Raw genomic sequence first — 26,152 nt, 5'->3', positions numbered from 1 at the left:
GGTTACAAATGGCCCGCAGGCACGGCCAATCCTGGGCGGGCGCGTGGGAAGCACCGCACTCAGGCGCCGCAGAGGAGGGGGGTGCCAAGGTGCCTGTAATGTCAGGTAAAGTGGCGTCTCTAGGGGGGGGACGATCGCCCCCCCAGTTTATTCCTTGCCCCTTCCTAGTTTGTGTCACATGTAGCAGCGCAGAGGAGCTTTCTCTCTCTGTCTCCTGTGTCTTCTCCCCCACATGCTGCTGCAGCCCAGCGCGCACAGCATAGGAAAACAGACAGCACAGGAGACGAGAGAGAACATAGCGGAGGGAGCATCCGCCCATCGCCCCGCCCACCTAGGTATGATCGACCTCGAAGGCAATGCGTGGCCCCGGATCCAGGGTCCTGCTGCCACCTCAGGGCGGGAGATTGTGTCGTTCTGGGTATGCCCTGCCACTAGGCCTGTGATGAAGCCAGAATCTGACAGGACGAGAGGACTCGGGAGGCAGAAGATCAGGCCACCAGCTGACTGCCAGGAGGAGAGGTTAGTGAGCCATCACGCAGAGGCTGAGCAAAGTCCTTAGTTGGGTGACTGGGGTTGAAATTTGTGAAGAGGGGGTATTTGTGAAGTGTGGGGAGTATTTGTGGAGTGTAGTGGGGGGGTATTTGTGGAGTATGGGGGGTATTTGTGGAGTGTGGGGGGGTAATGCTGGGGGTTAATAATGCGTCTGCTGAGACCAGTGCTGGGGGTTAATAATGCGTCTACTGAGACCAGTTCTGGGGGTTAATAGTGTGTCCACTGACACTAGTGCTGGGGCATAATAGTGCGTCCGCTGACACCAGTGCTGGGGGATAATAGTGCTTCCGTTGACACCAGTGCTGGTGGATAATAGTGTTTCCGCTAACACCAGTGCTGGGGGATAATAGTGCATCAGCTGACACCAGTGATGGGGGTTAAAAGTGCGTCAGCTGACACCAGTGATGGGGGTTAATAGTGCGTCAGCTGACACCAGTGATGGGGGTTAATAGTGCGTTCGCTGACATGAGTGCTGGGGGTTAAAAATACATCTGGTGACACCAGTGATGGGGGTTATTAGTGAGTTCGCTGACACCAGTGCTTGGGGATAATAGTGCGTCTGCTGAGACCAGTGCTGGGGGTTAATAGTGCATCAGCTGACACCAGTGATGGGGGTTAATAGTGCGTTCGCTGACATTAGTGCTGGGGGTTAATAATGCATCCGCTGACACCAGTGATGGGGGTTAATAGTGAGTTCGCTGACACCAGTGCTGGGGGATAATAGTGTGTCTGCTGACACCCGTGCTGGAGGTTAATAGTGCGTCTGCTGAGACCAGTGCTGGGGTTAATAGTGCATCTGCTGAGACCAGTCCTTGGGTTTAATAGTGCGTCCGCTGACACCAATGCTGGGGGTTAATAGTGCGTCCGCTGACACCAATGCTGGGGGGGGGGGTAATAGTGTGTCCGCTGACACCAATGCTGGGCGGGTAAAAGTGTGTCCGCTGACACCAGTGCTGGGGATTAATAGTGCATCCGCTGACACCAATGCTGGGGGGGTAATAGTGTGTCCGCTGACACCAGTGCTGGGGGTTAATAGTACATCCGCTGACACCAATGCTGGGGGTAATAGTGCGTCCGCTGACACCAATGCTGGGGGTTAATAGTGTGCCCGCTGACACCAATGCTGGCAGAAAGAAACGTTTGCATGTGGCCCCATGGCATATGAATACTTGTCCTGTGGCCCTCAGGTAATTTGAGTTTGAGACCCCTGCTGTACATACTGGTATGTATCCACCTTTATATAATTTGTTACCTAGAGTTTTACCTGTTCATTGCTTGTATCTTAAGACCTTCTTCAATACTGTGGCTCAGTGCCTGTTGATTGTTATGTTTGCTGATCCGGGCCAGTACTCTTTCCTGATGAGCTTCATATTCATCTCGGCTTGGGTAGATCTTACTGATGAGGGCATCAAAGTTTGGATCTGGGCGTAATGATCTTTTTGAGACCAATTTTTTACGGCATGTTGGACATTCTTTATTTCTGTGGAGAACAAAGGATAAAGGATGTAATTCCAGGATTTTTTCTTTCTGCATACTGAGCTGCTCATTCCTTACATGCAATAACCTATTACTTTTCTTTTTGTACATTTTATGTACCCAAGCATTACAATTATTTTCAAATCAAAATAGTGAGCTATAAGTCTTAGTTGACCATATTATACACCATAACTGCATAAATGCATACTGCCTAACTCCAGCCAAAACTTTTTGTTTTAAATAGAACCTGGGACTGTACAATTAATAGTTAATATTTAAATGTTATGTTAGGTTAATATTTAAATGTCTACATGCTCCAACATTGGGACAAATTAAGAAAGACCAATATAAAAAAACATAAGCAATTCATGTCTAACCTTTTGCGGACCGCCCGCCCACAATGTATTGTGGACGGGCGGTCCGTGTAGGTAAAGCGCCCCTCCTGCTGTGATTGTACACAACGGGAGTCTGTCAGCAAGTCCCAGCCAATTATACATTGCTGGGACCTGCTAATCGACTGTCCAATCACAGCTCAAAGCCCTGTGTTATCAACCCAAACAGGGCTTTGTACTGAGGGAATGATCACTTTGTTTCTTATTCAAACAAGGAAGATGCCGCTCCAGGCGAGCAGTCAGTACAGTCCGAATGCGCTGGGTGCAAGCCACAGCCCGCCACCGATGATCAACAGGAAGAAAAGAACGGCTGCACATCACAGCAACGTTCCAACAATTTTATTCCAAAAATAGCAAATGACAGCCAACAAAGATAGAGTGTCCGAACCCAGGAGGTGACGCGTGCGCTTCACACTGACCTCAGGGTTTAAAGAAGCACTGAGGTCAGTGCGAAACGCATGCGTCACCTCCTGGGTTGCAAAAATAAGAAAAAACCCAGTGTTGATCAAACCACCAAAAGAAAGATCTATTTGTGTGAAAGAAATTACATAAATTTCATGACCGCACAATTACCAGTTATTGTGCTAAATAACAAAGAATGGCCTGGTCATGAAGAGGGTAAAACCCTCCAAAGCTGAATTGGTTAAAAGGGCAACATTAAAGTATTGGAACAAATGAGCCAGAAGATAACTGGCAGACTGAAAAAGTAAATTATGCTTTCTGAATTTCATTGCTCAGATAGCTTTTATTATTATATTAGAAAACGGTTCCTGTTTTCATCTCCACTTGTTTTTGGAACCAGGTCAAATGAGCTATGACTTTTTCTGCTGCATTCACAAAGGACAAGGTGGTAACAAAGAACGAGGTGGTAAGTTCAGCTGAAACTTTATATAAATTATACATTAAAATAAAAAAAGAAGAAGCTTTTATTGGGAAGAAGCAATACTTTGTCAAGTAGAGCCTCTGCTGCCAGCCCTGTACAAAATACCAACTACAAACAAACTATACTTACCCACTTCTGAGAGCAGTTATTATGCAGTCAGCACAAAACCTGTGCAGACATTCTTTAGTTGTCATTGTGTTCTTCAGCATGTCAAGGCAAATTGGACACATAAGTTCACTGTGCAAGCTTCTAGGTGATACTACAATTTCTAGCCCATCTGTAATTGCTTCCTGTCAAAACATTAAAATTCAAAATATGATCATTATTACAAACTCATAGCCTACAGTAAAAGCTCCACTTCCAAACAGATTTAATTGAAAGTCTTTACCTGTGGTGTTCTCTGCAGTTCATATAAACTTAGCTCCCATGTTTTGCTGAGTGGCTGAGCCCCATTGGCTTGTATTGTCTGAGACATAATTCCTGAAATTCAGATATAAAGCTGATTTACTGGTAGTCTCAAATATTCCATATAAAAGGTGCATCTCCTAAAATTTGAATATCATCAAAAAGTTAATTTGTTTCAGTAATTCAATTCAAAAAGTGAAACTCATATTTTATAAAGGTGTGTTACACACAGATTGATACAGTATCTCACAAAAGTGAGTACACCCCTCACATTTTTGTAAATATTATATTATATCTTTTCATGTGACAACACTGAAGAAATGACACTTTGCTACAATGTAAAGTAGTGAGTGTACCACTTGTACAACAGTGTAAATTTGCTGTCCCCTCAAAATAACTCAACACACAGCCATTAATGTCTAAACTGCTGGCAACAAAAGTGAGTACACCCCTAAGTGAAAATGTCCAAATTGGGCCCAAAGTGTCAATATTTTGTGTGGCCACTATTTTCCAGCACTGTCTTAACCCTCTTGGGCATGGAGTTAATCAGAGCTTCACAGGTTGCCACTGGAGTCCTCTTCCACTCCTCCATGATGACATCATGGAGCTGGTGGATGTTAGAGACTTTGCGCTCCCCCACCTTCCATTTGAGGATACCCCACAGATGCTCAATAGGGTTTAGGTCTGGAGACATGCTTGGCCAGTCCATCACCTTCACCCTCAGCTTCTTTAGCAAGGCAGTGGTCATCTTGGAGGCGTGTTTGAGGTCATTATGTTGGAATACTGCTCTGCGGCCCAGTCTCCGAAGGGACGGGATCATGCTCTGCTTCGGTATGTCACAGTATATCTTGGCATCCATGGTTCCCTCAAACTGTAGCTCCCCAGTGCCGGCAGCACTCATACAGCCCCAGACCATGACACTCCCACCACCATGCTTGACTGTAGGCAAGACACACTTGTCTTTCTACTCCTCCCCTGGTTGCTGCCACACACGCTTGACACAATCTGAACCAATCAAGTTTATCTTGGTCTCATCAGACCACAGGACATGGTACCAGTATTCCATGTCCTTAGTCTGCTTGTCTTCAGCAAACTGTTTGCGGGCTTTCTTGTGCGTCATCTTTAGAAGAAGCTTCCTTCTGGGATGACAGTCATCCAGACCAATTTGATGCAGTGTGATGCGTATGGTTTGAGCACTGACAGGCTGACCCCCCACACTTCAACCTCTGCAGCAATACTGGCAGCACTCATACATCTATTTCCCAAAGACAACCTCTAGATATAACGCTGAGCACGTGCACTCAACTTTTTTGGTCGACCATGGCGAGGCCTGTTCTGAGTGGAACCTGTCCTGTTAAACCGCTGTATGGTCTTGGCCACTGTGCTGCAGGGGTGTACTCACTTTTGTTGCCAGTACTCAATACTTGGTTGGGACTCCTTTTGCATGAGATACTGCATCAATGTGGCGTGGCATAGAGGCGATCAGCCTGTGGAACTGCTGAGGTGTTATGGAAGTCCAGGTTTCTTTGATAGTGGCTTTCAGCTCATCTGCATTGTTCGGTCTGGTGTCTCATCTTCCTCTTGACAAAACCCCACAGATTCTCTATGGGGTTTAGGTCAGGTGAGTTTGCTGGCCAATCAAGCACAATGATACCATGATCATTAAACCAGGTACTTCTGGCAGTGTGGGCAGGTGCCAAGCCCTGCTGGAAACTGAAATCAGGATCTCCATAAAGCTGGTCAGCAGAGGGAAGCATGAAGTGCTCTAGAATTTCCTGGTAGAGGGCTGTGCTTACAGTGGACCAATACCAGCAGATGACATGGCTCCCCAAATCATCACTGACTGTGGAAAATTTTGCATTTCATTTGGAAATCAAGGTCCCGGAGTCTGGAGGAAGAATGGAGAGGCACAGAATCCAAGTTGCATGAGGTCCAGCATGAAGTTTCCACAGTCAGTAATGAGTTGGGGATGATTTATACTGAAGTTTGGGTTTTCCACTAGCTGTAAGCCATATATATCAAAATTAAAAGAAAGAAATGCTTAAAATATATCACTTTGTGTGTAACGCATCTATATAAAATATATGAGTTTCATTTTTTTAATTGAATTACTGAAATAAATAACTTTTTGACGATTCTCTAATTTTATGAGATGCACCTGTATTCAACCATAAATCAAGAACAGCACATCTTAAAGCACACACCACTTATGATCCACGTACCAAAAGTAAAGGTAAACATAGTCATACATAGAAAGCTTAAAGATTAACTACACTTTCATGGGAAAAAATTGCAAATAAAAAAAATTAAATAATGTAGCATATGTGATTGCGACACATTAATTTTGTATTGGAATGTTATTAAAAATGATCTTTGCTTTTGAATATGCAGCTCTGTTGTTTTCTGTAAAATGCAATGCAATATGGCTACCTGGAAGCGTTCTGTACACAGATGTACAGAACACCCCCCAGAAATTTCAGAACACTTCCCAGAAATGTATTTCCTGCTTGTGAGATTGACTTACTGATTTTCCCAGAAGTCTACACTAAGATAAAAATCAGATTTTAGACATCCCCTGCAATAAAAATGTAATTTTGTTGAGATACTCCCAAAGGGAAATCACGTCCAAAAGGGATTCAGACCCTGCCACTCTCCTCATTAGAAGCCTGCAGGTGCAGCAGCTGATTATAATTATAAAATGACTCCCATGCTGGTTCACTCTGCCATTGGACACAGATGAACAAACAGCTATTTCTTCAGAATAATGAAAGGTAGAAATCTGCAACGAAGTTTAACAAACTTGCAATGTACATAGAACACCCAGAAGTCAATGTTTTTTCTCAACAAAAGTGGAGTTACTCTTTAACATACATGAGTATTTCCTTATTGTATAAAAAGGTTTAATCAGGTGGTGTAAAGTTTCATCCCACTCTCATACATGTAGGAAAACTTCAAGTATACAGCCATTACCTGCCATTTTGCACAACTGTACATACGTCTCTTGTGTAATCAAATAGCTTACTCTGATTTCATTGTACCCTCTAAACTTCTCACAGTGTGCTTTAGAAGCTGCAGCAAGTTCGACAGAGCCTGCCTCATTGTGTCTGAAAGATTCCAGCATCATCTAGCCCTTTCCTAAGTAGCCTGGCTGTCCCTGGCCTGTACTTTTTTTTTTTCATTGGACTAAGGACAATCATGGAGGCTCACATCTCATGTGGGTGTTACCTGAAACAGCCTACATGCAAATGTACCCTACCAGGACTGCCCACACATTCAGACTGACACCCCCATCAAGGCAATTGGATATTTGCACAACTCCTCCTAACAGCCAGCCAAACTGTTTGCATCAGGGCTGAGGGCTCATGAAATAGGTATTAAAGCAGGGTGCTGTGATGTTTTCAGGAAGCTATGTACAGCATCTTGCCAGCCCCTCCCACCAGCTATGATCTGCCTGCATTGCAGAGAAAGGTACAGAGACAAAGTGATGACATCAAAGGGTCTAAAATAAGGTACAGCATGTAATGAAAACAGAAAAGTTTTATTTAAAAATGTCACTAGTATGTTGAAGAGGAGGGAAGGATGCGCCAGGGAATAAAAAAATTGTGCAAATGAAATTCAGCGTTAAAACACCTACCATGTACACGCTGTCGAGGGGGAGGAGAATGACGTGAGACGTCAGACATCCTAGGGGAAGGGAGGAGTAAGAGGTGTGCCGTCCCGCTGAAGCGCTGGTAGACTCCCTCTAGCCTATACAGAGCGGGACGCCAGGACGGAGCGGATAGAGCGGAGAACCCCGGGAGTATTGAGAGGGGGTCGGCGTGCTGAGAGCCGGCGCCTCTCCGGGAAGACAGAGGTGACATTTAGGTGGCTCGCTCCGGGTCCCTGCTCTCCCCCCCCCCCCTTACTGCAGGCAATGCCAGTGAAGGAGTCAAGTATCGAGCCGGACACCACGACAAGTGTCAGAGGATAGGTGCTTTACAGCCTGAGAGTGGCAAGGAAGTTCAATAGCCGAGCACCGCATATACAACATGAAGAGATGACAGACATCTAGTGTGGTGGTGGTAAGAGATTCATAAAGCCTAACAAACGCTGAAGGTAAGAGTGTATTAGAAATAAGTATGGAGAAGTAAGCTGGCGGATATTATGCAAGAAAACTTATGTGAGATCAGCTTTATTATCCCGGTAACCGGATAGAGGGAAAGTGGCTCTGGTATCATAACTTATATTTGCATAAACTGTACCAAATGAATAGAATACAATAAGAGTATGGTCATTTAGGGTTGAAGTGGAAGAACTGATATTCCTGGGTGGAACAACGGACTGCTTCTTTTGTCTTCCCCCCCTCCCCTCTTTTTTTTTTTTTTTTTGTTTGGAAGCACACAAACTCCTAGGATATATCCGCGCGCCAATTATAAGCTTGTATACCAGTACCGCAGCATCCATGAGGGAGGGAAAACGGGGATATTGATAATAACTTCAACCGTTCAAATATAAACTAAGAAGCGGAAAAGTGTGATACGGCAAACCCCAGAAAATGCTGTAAGCAGAGCTGACACTTCCGTAAACATCAATATAGGGAGGAAGCCCTGTAAGGATTTATATATCTGATGGGTATGGATAATGGTATACAGCAGATATAAGGCTGAGTGAGTGGTATCGGAATAGAAATTTTTAAATACAGCACCATAACGGGACTCTCCCTACAACATTTATTTAACTCAGGGGATGCCAGACACAGATCAGCGGAAAACGCATATAGGAATCCTATGTATCAGTATTGTATAAAGGTACGATTTCAGCACTGTCACATAGAGGCTTATTCATTGATTTCATTGATTTAATTGGGTACCATCACCACACCAGCACCTGCACTTTGAATATAACTCTATACGGTGCCTAAACAGAAGAAGCCTGGAGCCTGGCCCAAGACGGTTAATTCCGGTTACACTGATTAAGACTAAGAAGGCTTAGACAGCGGGAAGAGAAGTATGAGTCGTAGTTCAGCTAAAGCCGGGAAGGGGGGCTTACTGAAAACCCCAAAAGAGAATACGGCTGGGAATACCTCCGCTAGTACTATCAAGCAATACATGGTAAAAGGGGGGAGTCCGGGGAGCTCCCAGCAAGAGACTCAAAAATTAAACATAACAGATAAAAAGAAGGGACGTAATGAGAGGGAAGATATGACCCCAGATTACTCCAGGGAGGAGCTACTAGCCGAAAATACGATGGAAGCATCTAGAATCGATGAACATAGACAAGATCCACAACTACCCTCAAAAGGCGAATTAGCAGAGATGCTTAAAGCGCTCGAAATGTCAATTAAGGCGGAGTTTACCTTGTTGAGGTCTGATTTAGGCAACCTTTTGGTAAGAGTGGAAGAGGCCGAAGATAAGCTAGATAAACAAAGACGGGAGATCTCCGGATTAAATGAACAACTTAAAACAACCCAACAAAATCAGATAAAAGTATGCTACAGGCTGGAAGATCAGGAAAATAGGGACCGTAGACAAAATCTGAGACTCAGAGGGGTCCCAGAAAATAGAGGTGAAGACCTAAGGAAGACTGTGGCGACTATCTTCAGCCCACTTCTGGGGCTGGAAGGAAAAGACTTCCCAAAAATTGAGCGTGTGCACCGGCTGGGCAGGCTGGATACCAGACGGTTCGAAGGTAGCCGTGATATAATTGTGAGGTTTAGATTTTATGAGGATAAGGAAAACATCTGGCTTAAGCTGAAGGGCCATGCCCCATTACAGTTTGAAGAGGCAAGAATTCAAGTCTTTGCGGATCTAGCTAAAGGCACACTGGCGAGAAGGAGACATCTAAAACCCCTATTGGAACAAATGGTGAATCAAGATATTATGTATACATGGGGATTCCCAGCCTGCCTGGTAGGCAGGAAAGGTGGGAGATCTGCAAGTTTAAGATTCCCAGGAGAACTAGAAGAGTTCTGCGAGAAATTGGGGATGCAGGTACCCCCTACACTGGACTGGTCTATGGAACGTTGGATTGAACTGAGTATGGGCTAGGGGAGGGACCTGGTGGGGGGAGGATTTGGGGGGGAAGAGGAAGTTAAAGGTCATTTTCAATCACATTTTAGGGAAAAGAGAGGATTCGTGGAATAGAGTCAAGTATGTTCAGCGGCTAAGGCAATATGAAATGCAGGGACGGCACACATTAGACTCCGCCTTTCGGAGGAGGAGACCAATGGTGGGCCACAATGTTGGTGACCCGCACTGGTCCAAGGGTTCGGTAGGGACCAGGGGGGTGGGGGGGAGGAGGGGAGGGAGTGGGGGGTGGGGGGGGAGAGGGGCGGGTAGGGGGGGGGAGAGGGTGGGGGGGGGGAATAGAGGGGAGGGAGGGAGGGGCAGTAGGAACGAGGGGTCTTGCTCAACATTATCCCGATAGAAAAGGGAAAACTCTCCAGGGTCTAAGGCGAAGGGAGATTTTAGGAGGATTAAATAAAGAGATATGGTAACAATAAAATTCACAACATATAATGTTAAAGGCTTAAACACACTCAGGAAAAGATATAATATTTTTAATGAGTTGAAATCATTGGGACCAGACGTGGTGTTCCTACAAGAAACACACATATCACTCCAATCGCGATTAAGACTGTTCTCGAGGGAATACCCGGTCTGGTTTCAAGGAGATACTATCTCTAATAGGTCACGGGGAGTAGCTATTGGTTTCGCAAGGAAAATAAGGTTTGTGCTGGAGGAAAGATTAGTGGACCCAGAAGGAAGATATCTGTGCCTCAGAGGTTGTTTAAATGAAGAGAAAGTTACCCTAGTCAATATTTATGCCCCCAATAAAAATCCGACGAAGTACCTGGCAAACATCTTGGGAAAAATAGTGGAGTTCATGAGTGGACACTTGATTATGATGGGGGATTTTAATTTCTGCCTCAATCCGAGTATGGACAGTACGGCTCGTCCGCAGGGGAAGGACTGTAGTCATCTAAAGAAGATAAAGCAAATACTTTCCAACTGGCAACTGGTGGACATCTGGAGAGTTCAACATCCAATTAAGAGAGATTACACGTTCTATTCCCCTGTGCACGGGACCTACTCCCGGATTGACTGGGGTATAATTGAGCATAAGGGGATTGACAGGGTAAAGGGATCCATGATAGGAAACATAACTTACTCTGACCATGCACCAATGACCATTGAAGTGAGTTGGGGAAGGGACCAGGTTGAGAGGGGGCAGTGGAGGCTAAATGAGGAGCTGATTACAGAAGCAGAGGGGTACAACAGAATTAGACTAGAACTAGGAGAATTATTTCGAGACAAACGATACGGGGGATATATCAGGGGCTACATTATGCGAGGCACATAAAGCCTATATTAGAGGAGTATTGATTGAAATGGGGGCTAGGAAGAAAAAAGAGAGGCAGGAAAAAATCCTAAAATTAACGGAGGAGATCACGGGATTAGAACAAACCCATAAAAAATATAAAGGTCAGTTACCCCAAGAGATACACCATCAGATGGTTATTAAAAGATCTGAGTTAAAAACGGTAATGGAACAGGAGTCCAGAGTTTCATTGAATAAGATAGCCTGGGAGAGACATAGATGGGGTAATAAACCGAGCAAACATCTTGCAAAAATAGTCCAAAGGGGAAAAAAAGCTAGGAATTTTATAGAAAAAATTCAAACTAAAGAGGGTCAAATAGAATATTCAACTAAGAAGGTGGCAGAAACCTTCAAGGACTACTTTAAGGAGATATACTCCGCCCCCAAGCAAGACACCTACTCAAAAAACAGGATAGCGAGAGGTAACAATTATATTAAAAGGGCAGCGCTCCCCAAGATCCCTGAGGAAGATAGAGACCTATTGCAAAGACCAATCTCAGAAGAAGAAATTAGTAGAGCATTAGCTGGAATGGCCCTAGGGAAAAGCCCAGGCCCAGATGGCCTAACAACACTTTATTATAAAACATTTAGGAGAAGTTTTAGTACCTAGGTTGTGTCGGTATATGAACGGGTTGGGTGATAGCTTTGAGATGAGCAGAGATGCATTGAAAGCATCTATTACAATCATACTGAAAGAAGGCAAAGATAAAACAATATGCTCAAGCTATCGCCCAATCTCTCTACTGAACAACGATACAAAACTCTATGCCAAAGTGTTGGCAGAAAGATTAAAGGAATATATGAACCTATTAGTTAATTCAGACCAAGCAGGGTTTGTCCCAAATAGGGAGGGGAGGGACAACGGGATCAGGACCCTGCTCTTGACGGGGAAAATGAAGGAGAGTGGGCCCCCAGGACTACTTCTGTCAGTTGATGCCGAAAAGGCTTTTGACAGGGTAGACTGGGGGTTCATGATCCAGACTTTGGAGGCTATGGGACTGGGCCCAAAAATGATTCGGAGGATAAAAACTTTGTATCAGCACCCAACTGCCGTAATTAAAATTAATGGGACCCTTTCTCAACCATTCGAGATGGAGAGAGGCACGAGACAGGGGTGTCCCCTGTCCCCGCTGCTCTTCGTTTTAGCCATGGAACCCTTCTTGGCTTCAGTACGAAGGGACCCGTATATCCGTGGTGTTGTGGTCAGAGAGGAGGAACACAAAGTCGCAGCATATGCGGACGATATGTTGTTCTATGTTACGGACCCTGACACGACGATGCCCAACCTCATAAAGGCATTAAGAAAATACAGAGAGGTATCCAATTTTCAAATAAATATGAATAAATCAGAAATATTAAATATAAATGTAAGTAAGCTAGTGGTCGAGAGTTTGAAAAAAGATTATAGTTTTAAATGGACTAAGGAATTAAAATACCTGGGCATTAAACTAACTAGCTCAACCAAGAAGATGTTTACTAGTAACTACATGTCCTTGTTAGACTTGGTAAGATTAGAATGTAATAGACTCTACCATAAGGCCCTTTCCTGGATTGGACGTATTAATGTTTTTAAAATGGTATTATTACCCAAGATCATGTATGTCTTCCAGATGCTACCAGTTCCCCTCCCCCAGAACTATCTGAGGATGTTAAAAAAAATAATTATGACCTTCATTTGGAAAAATAAAAAACCGAGAGTGTCCCTCCAGACACTAAAACAAAAGAAAGTAGACGGTGGTTTGGCAGTCCCTGATATACAGATGTATTACAAAGCTGTAGTTTTATCTAGGGTAGTCGAATGGGCGATGAAGGATAAACGGAAAAAATGGGTAAAATTAGAAGAAGATTTAAGTAACTCACAATTAGGTACTATTATTTGGAATCCCCCGCACTTTAGATCACTTGCAGATAGTACACATAAAATAACAAGAAATGTTTTGAAAATATGGGATGGGATTTATAAGAAAGTAAATGGGGAATATAATTCACCACTGATTGCACTATTAGATAATACATTTTTTACACCAGGTATGGAGAATATAGGAGGAAAAGAAGCACTGTGGGGAAAAACACAATTGAGAGAAATTATGAACGAAGGTAAAATTATGTCACTCCAGCAACTTACACATGGGAGGAATACACGGGGTCTAAATGGATGGCGATATCTTCAATTAAATAATTTTGTGAATAGGCTACCACAGCCAATCAGGTCTGGAAGACAACTGACAGACTTCGAAAAGCTGTGTGATAAGGAGGCCCCAAGAAATACAGTCTCTCAGATTTACAAAATCTTGCTGGCTTCAGAAAAGTTGGAGATGCCGCCATTCATATTCAAATGGGAGAGAGATTTAGGCACTAAAAAGGATATTGACACAATTAAAAAGATTTTTAAAATAAGCGCCAATTCAAAAATAGATAGCCGAACGGCTGAAATTAACTACAAATGCATCAGTAGAAGTTACCTGACCCCCGAGATAACAAGTAAATATCAGAAAGGGCCAGCCACCTGTTGGAGAGGATGCCAAGAGATTGGAACAATGGGACACATGTGGTGGAGTTGTCTTATAATTAAAAACTTTTGGCATAAAATCCTTGTCCTCATAAAGGAAATCACGGGAATAGAGGTAGCAGACGACCCTTGGGAGGTCCTGTTCCTAGGGGGGATGGGGGATCTGAACAACGGTAAGCAGACTCTCGTTCCGCAACTTCTGAATGCGGCAAAAAGGACGATTCCAAGGAACTGGCAGAGGAGAGAGAGCCCGGAGATATGGGAGTGGTTTGACGCAATAGAGGAGATTTGTAATTTGGAGACTCTGGAGTGTAGAGTAGAAGAAATAAGAAGTAAGAATTTGGGTAGCTGGGACCAATGGAAAAAATTCAAAAAAACATGGAGTTATGCCAAAGAAATTAATTCTGTAAATTAAGGAGGAGAGTGGATTGAATATTAGACCCTGGAGAGGAGGGAAGGGTGGGAGTGGGGAGGGGGGAGGAGTGGGTAGGAGGGGAGAGGGGGGAGGGCAGGGATAGACAGATAGAATGTAACATGGCCAACCGGATTTATGTGACATCCTGCAAGATTAAGTAATTCCCTTGATTGGAAATATACATGGCTGTAAGCATTTTTTCTTTTCGTTTTATTTGGCAAAAGTGTCACGATGATGAGACAATGAGAGAGGGCCGGATATCTAAATGAACTGCAAAGTTGATTTACACCCCTCAAACTGGTCGACTGATGTGACAAAAAAAAAAAAAAAAAACACCTACCATGCAAAAAGCTGAATACCCAGAAGTTTCTTTTTGGAGAGGAATATGTTCATAAATGTCTCAGGGTCTGCCTAAAGTCTCTCTACTTGTACCTTATAATCATATTACACTTCACATTCTGACTTGAACCACCAGTATTGTGCTGATGATGTCCAATATGCCTAAGGCTCTATTCACATCTGGGCATCCCAGGAATCACGGGCGATTTTGCCGGTGTTTCCAGAATTGCGGCAAAAAGTGAGATGCGCTTGTGAAGCATTATTTCTAGAGGCACTCCAATTGTGGTGTGATTTTGTCACGATAAATGCAATTGCGGCAAATTGCAGTACGCGATGCTGTCATCCAAAAGAAGCTCCAGTTCCTTTTTGAGCGACAAGCGATTTGCCATGATTGGGGTGCATTTTGCCATGATTCTGGAATCACAGGCAGAATCGCCGGTGATTCCCAGGACATCCAGGTGTGAATGGAGCCTAATGCCCCGTACACACGGTCGGACATTGATCGGACATTCCGACAACAAAATCCTAGGATTTTTTCCAACGGATGTTGGCTCAAACTTGTTTTGCGTACACACGGTCGCACAAAGTTGTCAGAATTTCCGATCGCCAAGAACGCGGTGACGTAAACCACATACGAAGAGACTAGAAAAGGCCAGTTCAAAACCAAGCGCGGCACCCTTTGGGCTCCTTTTGCTCATCTCGTGTTAATAAAAGTTTGGTGAGAGACGATTCGCGCTTTTTCAGACTCGTGGTTTTCAGATCGTTTTCTGCTGTTCAGTTTGTGCTTGTGGGTTTGTATCTGCTCTTCAGTGCGTGCAAGCAAGCTACATGTGACTTGTCATTGTGTTCTTGTTCGTTCGTTACTGTTTTTCAGGTCGCTCTTCACAGGCCTTGCTGTTCTTCAGTGCGCTCTGTTACTTCGTTCTGAGCAGCCGACCGTTTTCTAGCCGTGTTGCGTATACGTACTCCTCGTAGAGTTCGTGCTGTGCGGGGGCTTGGTGTTGGAGTCCTGACCTTGACACAAGTCCAGTCCATGAACAGGGTGGGGAGGAGTTCATGGACCAAGAATTGGTTGCTTCAGCGTGACCAGTTCTGTCATATGCCTTTGCTCCGTGAGATCCGTGAGAATAATCCTGATGATTTCAGGAACTTTCTCCGGATGACGGACCCTGTATTTCACCGTTTGTTGGCTTTGCTGACCCCTTATATTAGCAGGCAGGATACCTGCATGAGGCAAGCCATCACTCCGGAGCAGAGGCTCGTCGCCACCCAGCGGTACTTGGCGACAGGGAGAAGCCTGCAGGACCTCAAGTTCTCGACAGGCATCTCCCCCCAGGCTCTGGGGATCATTATCCCAGAGACCTGTTCCGCCATCATCCAGGTCCTGCAGAAGGAGTATATTAAGGTAAGATTTATCCTTTAATATCACATTTTATTGTATTTAATGTTTGATAATGAATTGTATTTCTTTCCTCGTTCCCTAATTACCATGATTGTAATATGCTGTGAATGTCCCCTTTGTCCTCATGCATGCTGGATTTTTATGTAATTATTTTTTTTCTCCTTCATACATATTTGCCTTCACTTACCTCCCCAGCATGCTCTCCTGGCCCTATGTTCACCTCATGTAGTCAGTTAACAATGTATTTTATCAGCTCCATAGTAGTGCTTTACCCCAAACACCCCCTAAAATGTTTTTAAATGTGATTTGTGCTTTAAATTCAGGCAGAGTGCCAGAGGCTTTTTTTGGGGTGTCCCCAAATCATTTTCAACCCTCCCTCCCCCCAACTGCTAAGTCAGTTGATACCAATTCTCTATCTATCCTCAATCATCTATCTACTGACTTTGCCAAACCCATACACACTATACCCATCTCTTTTGTGCTGAGATTTATGGATGAATTCCCCAAAGCATGTAGTGCAAGGGCCAGCATGAATACTTTCATATGGTACTGTTTAAAGTTTTTTTATCCTATTATTATCTTGATAGGTAATAGCAGAATGTCCAAATGTGCTCAAATGTGTACAGTGTGTATTTATATCTTTGTATTATGACACTTCTTACCTGTCCAGTGGGCGGCCAATAGTGTAACTAAGGAGGGGCTGTTTCAAAGTAATACCCATTATTTAGGCATTCATCTCTCAATGAAGTGGAGAGGGTTACCTGTCCAAGAGCCCCCCCCCCCCCCCCTATAATGTTAGAAATGGCCCAGGAGAGGGGGGGAGGGGGAATCTGATAGGTGTACCTTATACTTTGGTGTTTAAAAATTCCCATAAATAAATGTTATCTAGATGTTGGCCAAGAATGTTTGTGTCTAATCTGCTTTCCATGTTTTTATGTGCAAGAAGACTAATTTTTTTTTTCCTCAACAGTTTCCTTCCATGCTACAGGAATGGCAGACTGTGGCCTCTCACTTTGCCCAGCGGTGAGACTTTCCTAACTGCGGAGGGGCAATTGATGGGAAACACGTCCACATCATCCCACCACCCAACTCGGGGTCGTACTATTATAATTATAAGGGGTGCAATAGTATTGTGATGTTGGCGGTGGTGTCGGCTACTTATGAGTTCCTGCATGTGGACGTGGGGAAGAATGGCCGGATGTCCGATGGTGGAGTCATCGCCCAGACCGAGTTCTACAGGCGTCTCCAGAATGGCAGCTTGGACTTGCCACCTCCAGAAGACAATGTGGAAGGACTCCCATTTGTCTTCGTTGCGGATGAAGCTTTTGCGCTGGGTGACCATCTTATGCGGCCATTCCCGATGAGGACCTTCACCCCGGACCAGAGTGTTTTTAATTACCGGCCAGAGCCAGAAGAGTGGTGGAAAACACGTTTGGAATCATGGCCAGCCGGTTCCACCTATTTCTTACACCCATACATATGGCGGAGTACAAACTGAATAACATTATCCTGGCGTGCTGTGTTCTACACAACTTTTTACAGCAACATTCTGCCAACTATGCTGGCTCAGTTGGGCCTGAAGCCGGAATTCAAAATGAACCAACCCTGACGGCGCTTGAAAGTGTCCGTCCTGGCTTGCCCTCCCTGAGTGCCCGTGATGTCCGGCTAAGATACCTTGAATTCTTTGCGGGTAGGGGGGCTATCAATATGCCAGACAATGTGTGAAACCTTTATCAAATAATAAATAAAATTAAGCAAATCTTTGGTGACATTTACTGCTTGTGTTTGTTTTAGCTGACCCTGACAGAAATGTTTGGAGTCCAGAAAATGGCGTGATTGTGTAACCTTATACAAAGCACTGTTGGGTGTTAGTTACTAAAGCAAAGACACTTTGCACTACAAGTGCACTTGAAACTGCACTTATAGTGCAAAGTGGATTTGCCCTTTTAGGAAATAACCCCCATTGTCACAGAAAGCAGCAATTAGAGAACAACATAAGTGTTGGAGCGTTGAGACAATTATCCACACATTCTTGATTAACAATCTTTTTAATACCTGCACAATCGCATGTGCATTTAGAAAAGGTTTTTAAAACAAACAAACATGTTTGTTGTATAACAATTTTTGGGGTCACATTAGAAAAAGTAGAAATGTCCATTTAAGATAAAACAGGCATGTTTAAAACCAACAAGAAAGACACAAATCTTGAACTTACAAAGTTCACTTTTGGTAGAACTTGAAGGCAATATCAGACATGAGTATTTAGGAACTGTGTTTGATATTGCGTTCCGATGGGGTGAAGTCACCCCAGGAAAAGGCAAATTTTGAAGATGCATACAAATTTAACAATGTCAACATGTGTTACCTGCCATCACAGGGGATCAAGGGGCGTGTTTTGGGGGAGCAATGCCTTCCTCTCAGCTACTTTATTATTGAGGAAGGGGTTGCACCCCCAAAACGCGTCCATTGATCTCCCGTGATGGCAGATAGCACATGTTGACACACTGTGTGCCTCTTCAAAATTTGGCTTTTCTACAATTCGACAAAAAATGTAAAAATTGTAGCACACCATAAAAGAAAGGGATTTGGAGGGGTTTTAAACCCTCCCCAAAACATCAATGATGTTCTTATTTTTTTGAATAACATCATTGATGTTTTTCTTGATGTTTTCCAATGCAACATTACACCCCATGATCTCCCCAATCAGGATCTGTGCACTTTCCGAGGTGAAATGCCCTGGATCCACAACATCACGATCACCTAAAAAGATAGAAACCAAAAAAAACATGTATTATGAATATGTCGGCATCCATCTCTTACCTGAGCCTGTGGTCGCAGACACTCACCTGTTGTGGTGACTAGTTCCACCACGTCTTCCTCCTCCGGCTCTTCTTGTCTTTGGGGGATTTTCCCTTCTTCCAGCGGTGGGGGGTCTCTGGTCTCTTCGGATGAGGGGTGTCCTCCGAGTCTTTTCTCCCCTATGTAAAAAAAAAATGGTATACTTAGCACACAGATATTTTATGGCAGAACTATAAATATGAAACATTGCTTGGAAGTGGGGTACTATTGTCTATTTTGGCAGAGTTCCAAGATGTAGAATTTTTTGTGTCCTTTGTCAAGCTTCAATACTTTACCTGTTTTGTCCAAGCTTCACAGATGGAGACACCCCTATAGTATACACTGGAGCACCTGTGTGGGCCCCCTAATAAAAAGGGTGTTCTTGTGACCCACACTAGTGCTCCAGTGTCCAGATGTGAAAACTGCTGCTGAGTGTCCTCTCCTTACAGAGAATCTAGTTTGCATTTCATTCTAATAACAAACCCATCTACACAACCAAATTATTTTCATACAAGTAGGCCCTAAAAAATGTGGTCAAATGCATATGGCCAAAACAATGGTGTTTTATAGGCCGAAAGAAAAATGTTTCATACGAACGAATAATGTGCCCATGAACATGAAAGTTGCCATTTTAAACTGTACAACAGTTAAGAAAAGCACATGGATCAGCACGAACGTAATAAACACAAAAGGAATAGGAACACAGCACAACTACTTACTTTTTTGCAGCACTCTCCAGATCTTTCTGTACTGCTCGTGTTCTCTTAATTTGAGGTCCAACCACCGCTTCCTGAGTTGATCTTTCGATCGTCGTACCCCGAAATTCCAGTGCAGACTCTTGACTACTTTCGCCATTATCTTGGCCTTTCTGACATTGGGGTTGGGGTAAGGTCCATACTTTCCATCATAGTCGGCCCTCTTCAGGATGTCGATCATCTCCAACATCTCCCCAAAGGACATATTTGATGCCTTAAATCTTCTCCTTCTGGATCCAGACGTTTCTGGCTTCGGGCTTTCCTCCTCCTCCTCCTCGTTGCTGTAATTAGCACGCACCTGCTGTGTCTCCGCCATGTGCTCTTCCCCCACTGCGCCAAACGAAAAGGGGCGGGGAATAGACTAGAAAGAACATCAGGGGTGGGCGGAGTTACACGCATGCGCAGTGTGTATAAATCGTAACACGCGTGCGTAGTACGTACGATCTGTGAGCGGAGGAAGGAGTATAAGAGGCGCCGATCATGATAACGAAGGTAAGATCTAAACTTGGGCCTATACTGCTTCTAGATTGAGGCCTATATTGTAACAAGATTAGGAGAGTTTTGCCTGACATTAGGGTTTGTCTTGTGTTGTGTCTTGCAGATAAAATGGATGGCTTCAATGACTACAACTTCCTCCCCCTGTTCATAGACAAGTACAGGGAGCTGCCCTGTCTGTGGCAGGTAAAACATTCACATTAGAATAATAAACAAAAGAGGCAGGCAGCGCTGGAGAAACTGCTGGAGTTGGTGAAGCCGGTGGTCCCCACAGCAACCATCCCCTATTTAAAAACCAAAATTGGTGGCCTGAGGAGCACTTATCTATGGGAGCTCAAGAAGGTCACGGATTCCCAGAGATCCGGAGCTGCAGCAGATGACATTTATGTTCCCAGGCTGTGGTACTATGAGAGACTGCGATTTCTGTCAGACCAGACTGGAGTCAGGGAATCCCTCTCAACCCTTCCTTCCACCCCAGCTGAGGCTTCCGATGTCCAACCTGGGCCTTCCAGCCAGGAAGAAGTGGAGGAGCCCAGATGGAGTCAGGTATAGCACTGTTCTACAGATTTCTGGTCAAGAAATAAATGATCTTTACTAGATGTTATTATTGATCACTAATTGCTGATTTAATACAGTTTTTTACATATCAATAGACAGTAGTGGGCAAAAATATTTGGGACAAGAATGAAAAATGCTGAGCTCAGAATGATCATCAGTTATATTTCTTAACATTCAATTTGCAACAGTCATGAGGTGACAATTGTGTGTGATTGATGAATCAAAAACTCAAAACTATGTCCCTTTTTCATACACAGGAAGATCTCAGCCAGGATGAGGCTCTGGAATGTGGCACACAGGAGGAGGCTGTGGAATGTGGCAGCCAGGAGGAGGCAGGGGTTAGTGGCAGCCAGGAGGAGGCGGGGCTAAGTTGCAGCCAGGAGAAGCCTGGGACCAGTCGGCGCCTGACCGAATCGCAGGTTCCTCCCCTCCGCCTTCCATACAAAAGACCCAGGAAGGGGACTCACATGCAGGATTCAGCACTCAGGCTCATTCAGGAGGCTTCTGCGTCCCTCAGAGCCTTACCCACTCCTAAAGAGGCCTTTGCCTGCATTGCTGCCACCAAACTGAAGGGCATGCAGGAGGGTCAACGCCTCATGTGTGAGAAACTTATTTATAAAGTCCTAAATAAGGGGGTGAGTGGCGAAATCACACCCAAGACCGACGTGATTGAGTTGGACCATCCTCCTCCTGCTGCCACAACTCCACCACCACAGCCACAGTGTGGAAGGAAGCATGAAGACCAGAGAGTGGTGGCCCTGGGTTCAGTCTGGTCTGGCAAAAGATGCAGGCTCTTTATGACCACAGCCTGGGGACACAGATGTCATCTGCTGCTTTCAGGATCTCTGGGACTTCTGGACCAGACTGCACTCCCTTAGATATGGACTCCTCAGGCCACCAATTTTGCAGTAAAATAATTGATGTGTGCCCTGGGGGGCCAAAGGCTTCACCAATTTCAGCTGTTTCTCCAGTGTTGCCTCCCTCTTTGTTTGGTTGTGAGCCCTTAATAAAGGAATTTTTGGTTCAATTATACTCGCCTATGTGTGTTTTCCTTAAAAAAAAAAAAACAGTTTGTTTGTGAGGAAGCAGGTACATTTCAAAAATACAATGTGAAATTAACAAGGGACACCAACACCAAACAATCTCAATGAGATTAAATAATACAAGATAATAATGGTGTTGTGGTAACTTGACACACAAAACACACCCAAAAATATTCTTTATTAAAAAACAAACAAAATTAGAAAAAAAAAACAGCCTTGAAAAAAAATTTTTTACAATTAAAAACAAACAAAAAAAAATTTGTCAGATGTGACAAATCAAAATATATTGAGGGAATCACAATAAATAATAAAGAAAGAAGTTTGTGAGAAGTCTGTGTGAATATAAGCAGCAAAACTACTTCATTCTTCACACATTATAAAGAAGAAGAGAGTGCGCTGTATTAAACCATTTTTTACATTACAGCGTGACGAAAGTGCTCAATCCATTCCGAACGCTAATTTTACCAGACCGAGCTGTTCCATCTCGGAATTTCTTCTGAGCATGCGTGGCACTTTGTGCGTCGGAACTGGCCACACACGGTCGGAATTGACGCGATCGGATTTTGTTGTCGGAAAATTTTATAGCCTGCTCTCAAACTTTGTGTGTCGGAAAATCCGATGGCAAATGTCCGATGGAGCCCACACACGGTCGGAATGTCCGACAACACGCTCCGATCGGACATTTTCCATCGGAAAATCCGACCGTGTGTACGGGGCATAATAGTACAGCCCAGCCTATGGGTTCAACAAAGGCTGTTGAATGGTATCAATGGGTGGGGTAACTGGGTGAGGTATTTGACATAAAAGGAACGAGAATGACATTTGACACACATGTACAGTATCTCAGAAAAGTGAGTACACCCCTCACATTTTTGTAAATATTTTATTATATCTTTTCATGTGACAACACTGAAGAAATGACACTTTGCTACAATGTAAAGTAGTGAGTGTACAGCTTGTATAACAGTGTAAATTTGCTGTCCCCTCAAAATAACTCAACACACAGCCATTATTGTCTAAACCGCTGGCAACAAAAGTGAGTACACCCCTAAGTGAAAATGTCCAAATTTGGCCCAATTAGCCATTTTCCCTCCCCGATGTCATGTGGCTCGTTCGTGTTACAAGGTCTCAGGTGTAAATGGGGAACAGGTGTGTTAAATTTGGTGCTATCGCTTTCACTCTCTCAAACTGGTCACTGGCAGTTCAACATGGTACCTCATGGCAAAGAACTCTGAGGATCTAAAAAAAAGAATTTTTGCTTTACATAAAGATGGCCTAGGCTATAAGAATATTGCCAAGACCCTGAAAATGAGCTGCAGCACAGTGGCAAAGACCAGACAGCAGTTTAACAGGACAGGTTCCACTCAGAACAGGCCTCGCCATGGTTGACCAAAGAAGTTGATTGCACGTGCTCAGCGTCATATCCAGAGGTTGTTTTTGGGAAATAGACATTTGAGTGCTGCCAGCATTGCTGCAGAGGTTGAAGGGGTGGGGGGTCAGCCTGTCAGTGCTCAGACCATACGTCGCACACTGCATCAAATCTGTCTGCATGGCTGCCGGCCCAGAAGGATGCACAAGAAAGCCCGCAAACAGTTTGCTGAAGACAAGCAGACTAAGGACATGGATTACTGGAACCACGTCCTGTGGTCTGATGAGACTAAGATAAACTTATTTGGCTCAGATGGTGTCAAGCGTGTGTGGTGGAAACCAGGTGGGGAGTACTAAGACAAATGTGTCTTGCCCACAGTCAAGAATGGTGGTGGGAGTGTCATGGTCTGGGGCTGCACGAGTGCTGCTGGCTGTTTGGACATTTTCACTTAGGGGTGTACTCACTTTTGTTGCCAGCAGTTTAGACATTAATGGCTGTGTGTTGAGTTATTTTGAGGGGACAGCAAATTTACACTGTTATAAAATCTGTACACTCACTACTTTACATTATAGAAAAGTTTCATTTCTTCAGTGTAGTCACATGAAAAGATATAATAAAATATTTACAAAAATGTGAGGGGTGTACTCACTTTTGTAAGATACTGTATAGTAAGACAGGAACCAGGTGGATTCCGATCCAAGTGGAAGAACATCAAGCTTTGTTTTTTGCTCAAAACAAAGTGTATGTACCTAGTTGATCCTGCCAGTCACCCTCCTTCCTTGTTCTAAACTAACCACCCAAAGAAGCTGATCTGTGTTAGCGTGGTTAGTTTTCATCCTTAGCCTTGTCATAGGTACAGGACACTGGGTCTGTTTTATTTAAACTGGTGCAGCTCTGCATAGAAACCAATCAGCTTTCAGGTTTCATTGTCAAAGCTTAATTGAACAAGCTAAAGTTAGAAGCTGATTGATTACCATCAATCACGTCCTCAGCTGCACCAGATTCTGAGTGCTCCAGTTGTAGTAAATCTCCCCCCACAGCCTGTCTGTATTTGACAGTTTGTTCAGCCAGCAAAACCCCACAACCACACACCCCCTTCCAATCACAGTCTGCCTCTTGAGGAAGCCCCCTGCTCAAGCACAGCCTGCATCTTGACTCAGACTAAACAGACTGTGGAATATGCTGTATAAAAAAATAAATTGCGCACCAATCTAAAAAGACCTCAAGCTGTAAGCAAAACGTGAATATAATTACTTGATAAAATATATACTGTATGGGTAAGTGCTGCACTAATGGAATAAATAAAATTGAACTTTATATTACAAATCATCAACCATAATAGCGCATTAATACAAAAATGTGAAAAATAGGAAAATAAACATGTCCGTGTATAAAACTCTGTGGTAAATCCAAATCCTCACATGCAGTGATTCATGCATCAAAAAATCATGTAAAGTCTGTGAGACATTTCAGTGAGAGTGAGCTCTTGCAGGTGAAAAAATGTCCATCACCCCTCTTTTGAGTAACCTCAAAACTTTGATCATAGAGGAGAAGTATAGTTTTAGAGATAGTCTGTTGGAAAGACTCAATTTAGGCGTTACATCCCTTATTGCAAGAATAACATAGGAGGAGAGAAATTGGGACTTTTAACATGCACACACATACAAAATTAGAAAAATAGAAAATATTTATTGAATTAAAAATACATATGCAAAAAAAGGGTAAAACCACAGTACATCAGTAACAAATATCAACAGAAGTAAATTGTTTCTTTACATGTTTCGCCGTTCACGGCTTCTTCAGGAGATTCTGTTACAATTAACTCTGTGTGTATAGACTGATCACTTCAAAAATACAGTCATCAATAGAGGAGGAAGGGCAAGCAGGGTCAATTGGGAGCATCATAGAGAAGGGTAATAGACTGGGAAGAACAGAAGTCCATCTCAATACATTTTGAGCCAGTCAAGATCTTGCTAGCAACAGCAGGTTATATTTGCTCCATTTGCAAGCAAGGGAAAAAAATAGACCTTTTGAATCAAAAAGATTCTCAAAGTATTCCAAAATTCCTTGGTAATTTCTGAAGCCCTAGGCAGCATGCCTCCTTCCATGGACCAAACCTAGTAATGGTGACAGACTTTACATGATTATTTGATGCACTATATGTTATGTGTGATTTATCACAGAGTTTTATGCACAGACATGTTTTTTCCTTATTTTTCACATGTTTGTGTTAATGCACTAATACAGTTGATGATTTGTAATATGGGTTCAATTTTATTTATTACATTAGTGCAGCACTTACACATATAGACTATGGAATACAGGCACACAGTGTGTCTGCACAGTGTCCTGTAACCACCGCCCCCCCAATATCAGGAAGAAGAGATACATGGTCACATGACAGAACCTTTAACCTTGTTAAAAAGGTAAGAAAGGTCATGTCTGAAACTAAGCAAAAGCAATTAAGGTGACTGCTTAGTTATAATAACTGTATTAGAAAGTGTCTATAACATAATATATTATAAATAATTATAATTTAATTTCACTTAATCCTGATAAACAGAAAGCAGGTAATTTACTGAATCAGAGTCATCTGTTACTTTGTTTACAAGAATCATTTTTTCTAGGCACTTCAGTCATCCACACACACTCAGGCCCCTTTCACACTACCGCGACTTCAAAGTCGTTCGATTTCTGGGAATTTCTGTGCAAACTTTAGGTCTATGGACCTCAACTCGTATCAAAGTCAGACCAAAGTAGTACAGTGACTACTTTGAAGTTGCACAGATATAAATGGTACTCATTGGAAATCATGGGATACGACTTGTCCTGCGATTTTGCAGTCCCAAGTCGCAGGACAAGTCGCACAAGTATGAAAGGGACCTCAAGCATCTGGAGAAAATCCATGTGGAAATCTACACAAGGGAGAAAGCACCATCACCACAACAATTAGGCTCCCCAGAGTCATCAATTACCAGAATCATCCGCAGAGACCAACAAAGCCCTTATTCTGCCCTCCAGTAAATTAATGGTTATTAATTTTAAAATGGAGATTTTGCTTGCTTGAGGAAGACCTTTATAGATTATTTAGGAACATAAAACTTAAAGCAAATCTAAACCCATTGATTTAAAGAAAAATTGCAGAGGCATGGTATTTTTTTATACATAGTTACATAGGTCCAGGTTGGACCAATGTAATTATGTATACCATGCCTGACTGATGCCCCTGGAAGCTGGAAACCACTGAAGTAAACACCGCTACTCCAGTGATCTCCATTACCAATCAGCATGGGCACCATTCACAGAATTGTTAAAAAGTGACACTAAACCTTTTTAAAAAAAAATAACAAACATTTCATACT

The 26,152-nt window shown here is 43.4% G+C and overlaps 1 protein-coding gene across 2 annotated transcripts in view; it reads right to left on the bottom strand.

The window, feature by feature from the left end:
* Positions 1-26,152, bottom strand: part of RNF2 (ring finger protein 2) — a 95,264-nt gene that overhangs the window by 25,909 nt on the left and 43,203 nt on the right. For both annotated transcript variants that reach the window (XM_073592880.1, XM_073592879.1), the window contains 3 exons: positions 3,692-3,783; positions 3,433-3,593; positions 1,817-2,032 (listed from right to left, as the gene is read on the bottom strand). In XM_073592880.1, the coding sequence (XP_073448981.1) occupies positions 1,817-2,032; positions 3,433-3,593; positions 3,692-3,778 (464 nt within the window). In that variant the 5' untranslated portion in view covers positions 3,779-3,783. The remainder of the gene's footprint in view (positions 1-1,816; positions 2,033-3,432; positions 3,594-3,691; positions 3,784-26,152) is intronic.

The sequence above is a fragment of the Aquarana catesbeiana genome, linkage group LG07 (assembly GCF_042186555.1).
Source record: "Aquarana catesbeiana isolate 2022-GZ linkage group LG07, ASM4218655v1, whole genome shotgun sequence".
NCBI classification, from domain to species: domain Eukaryota; kingdom Metazoa; phylum Chordata; class Amphibia; order Anura; family Ranidae; genus Aquarana; species Aquarana catesbeiana.
The sequence above is the reverse complement of the archived record's forward strand: the minus strand, read 5'-3'. Positions and strand labels throughout refer to the sequence as shown.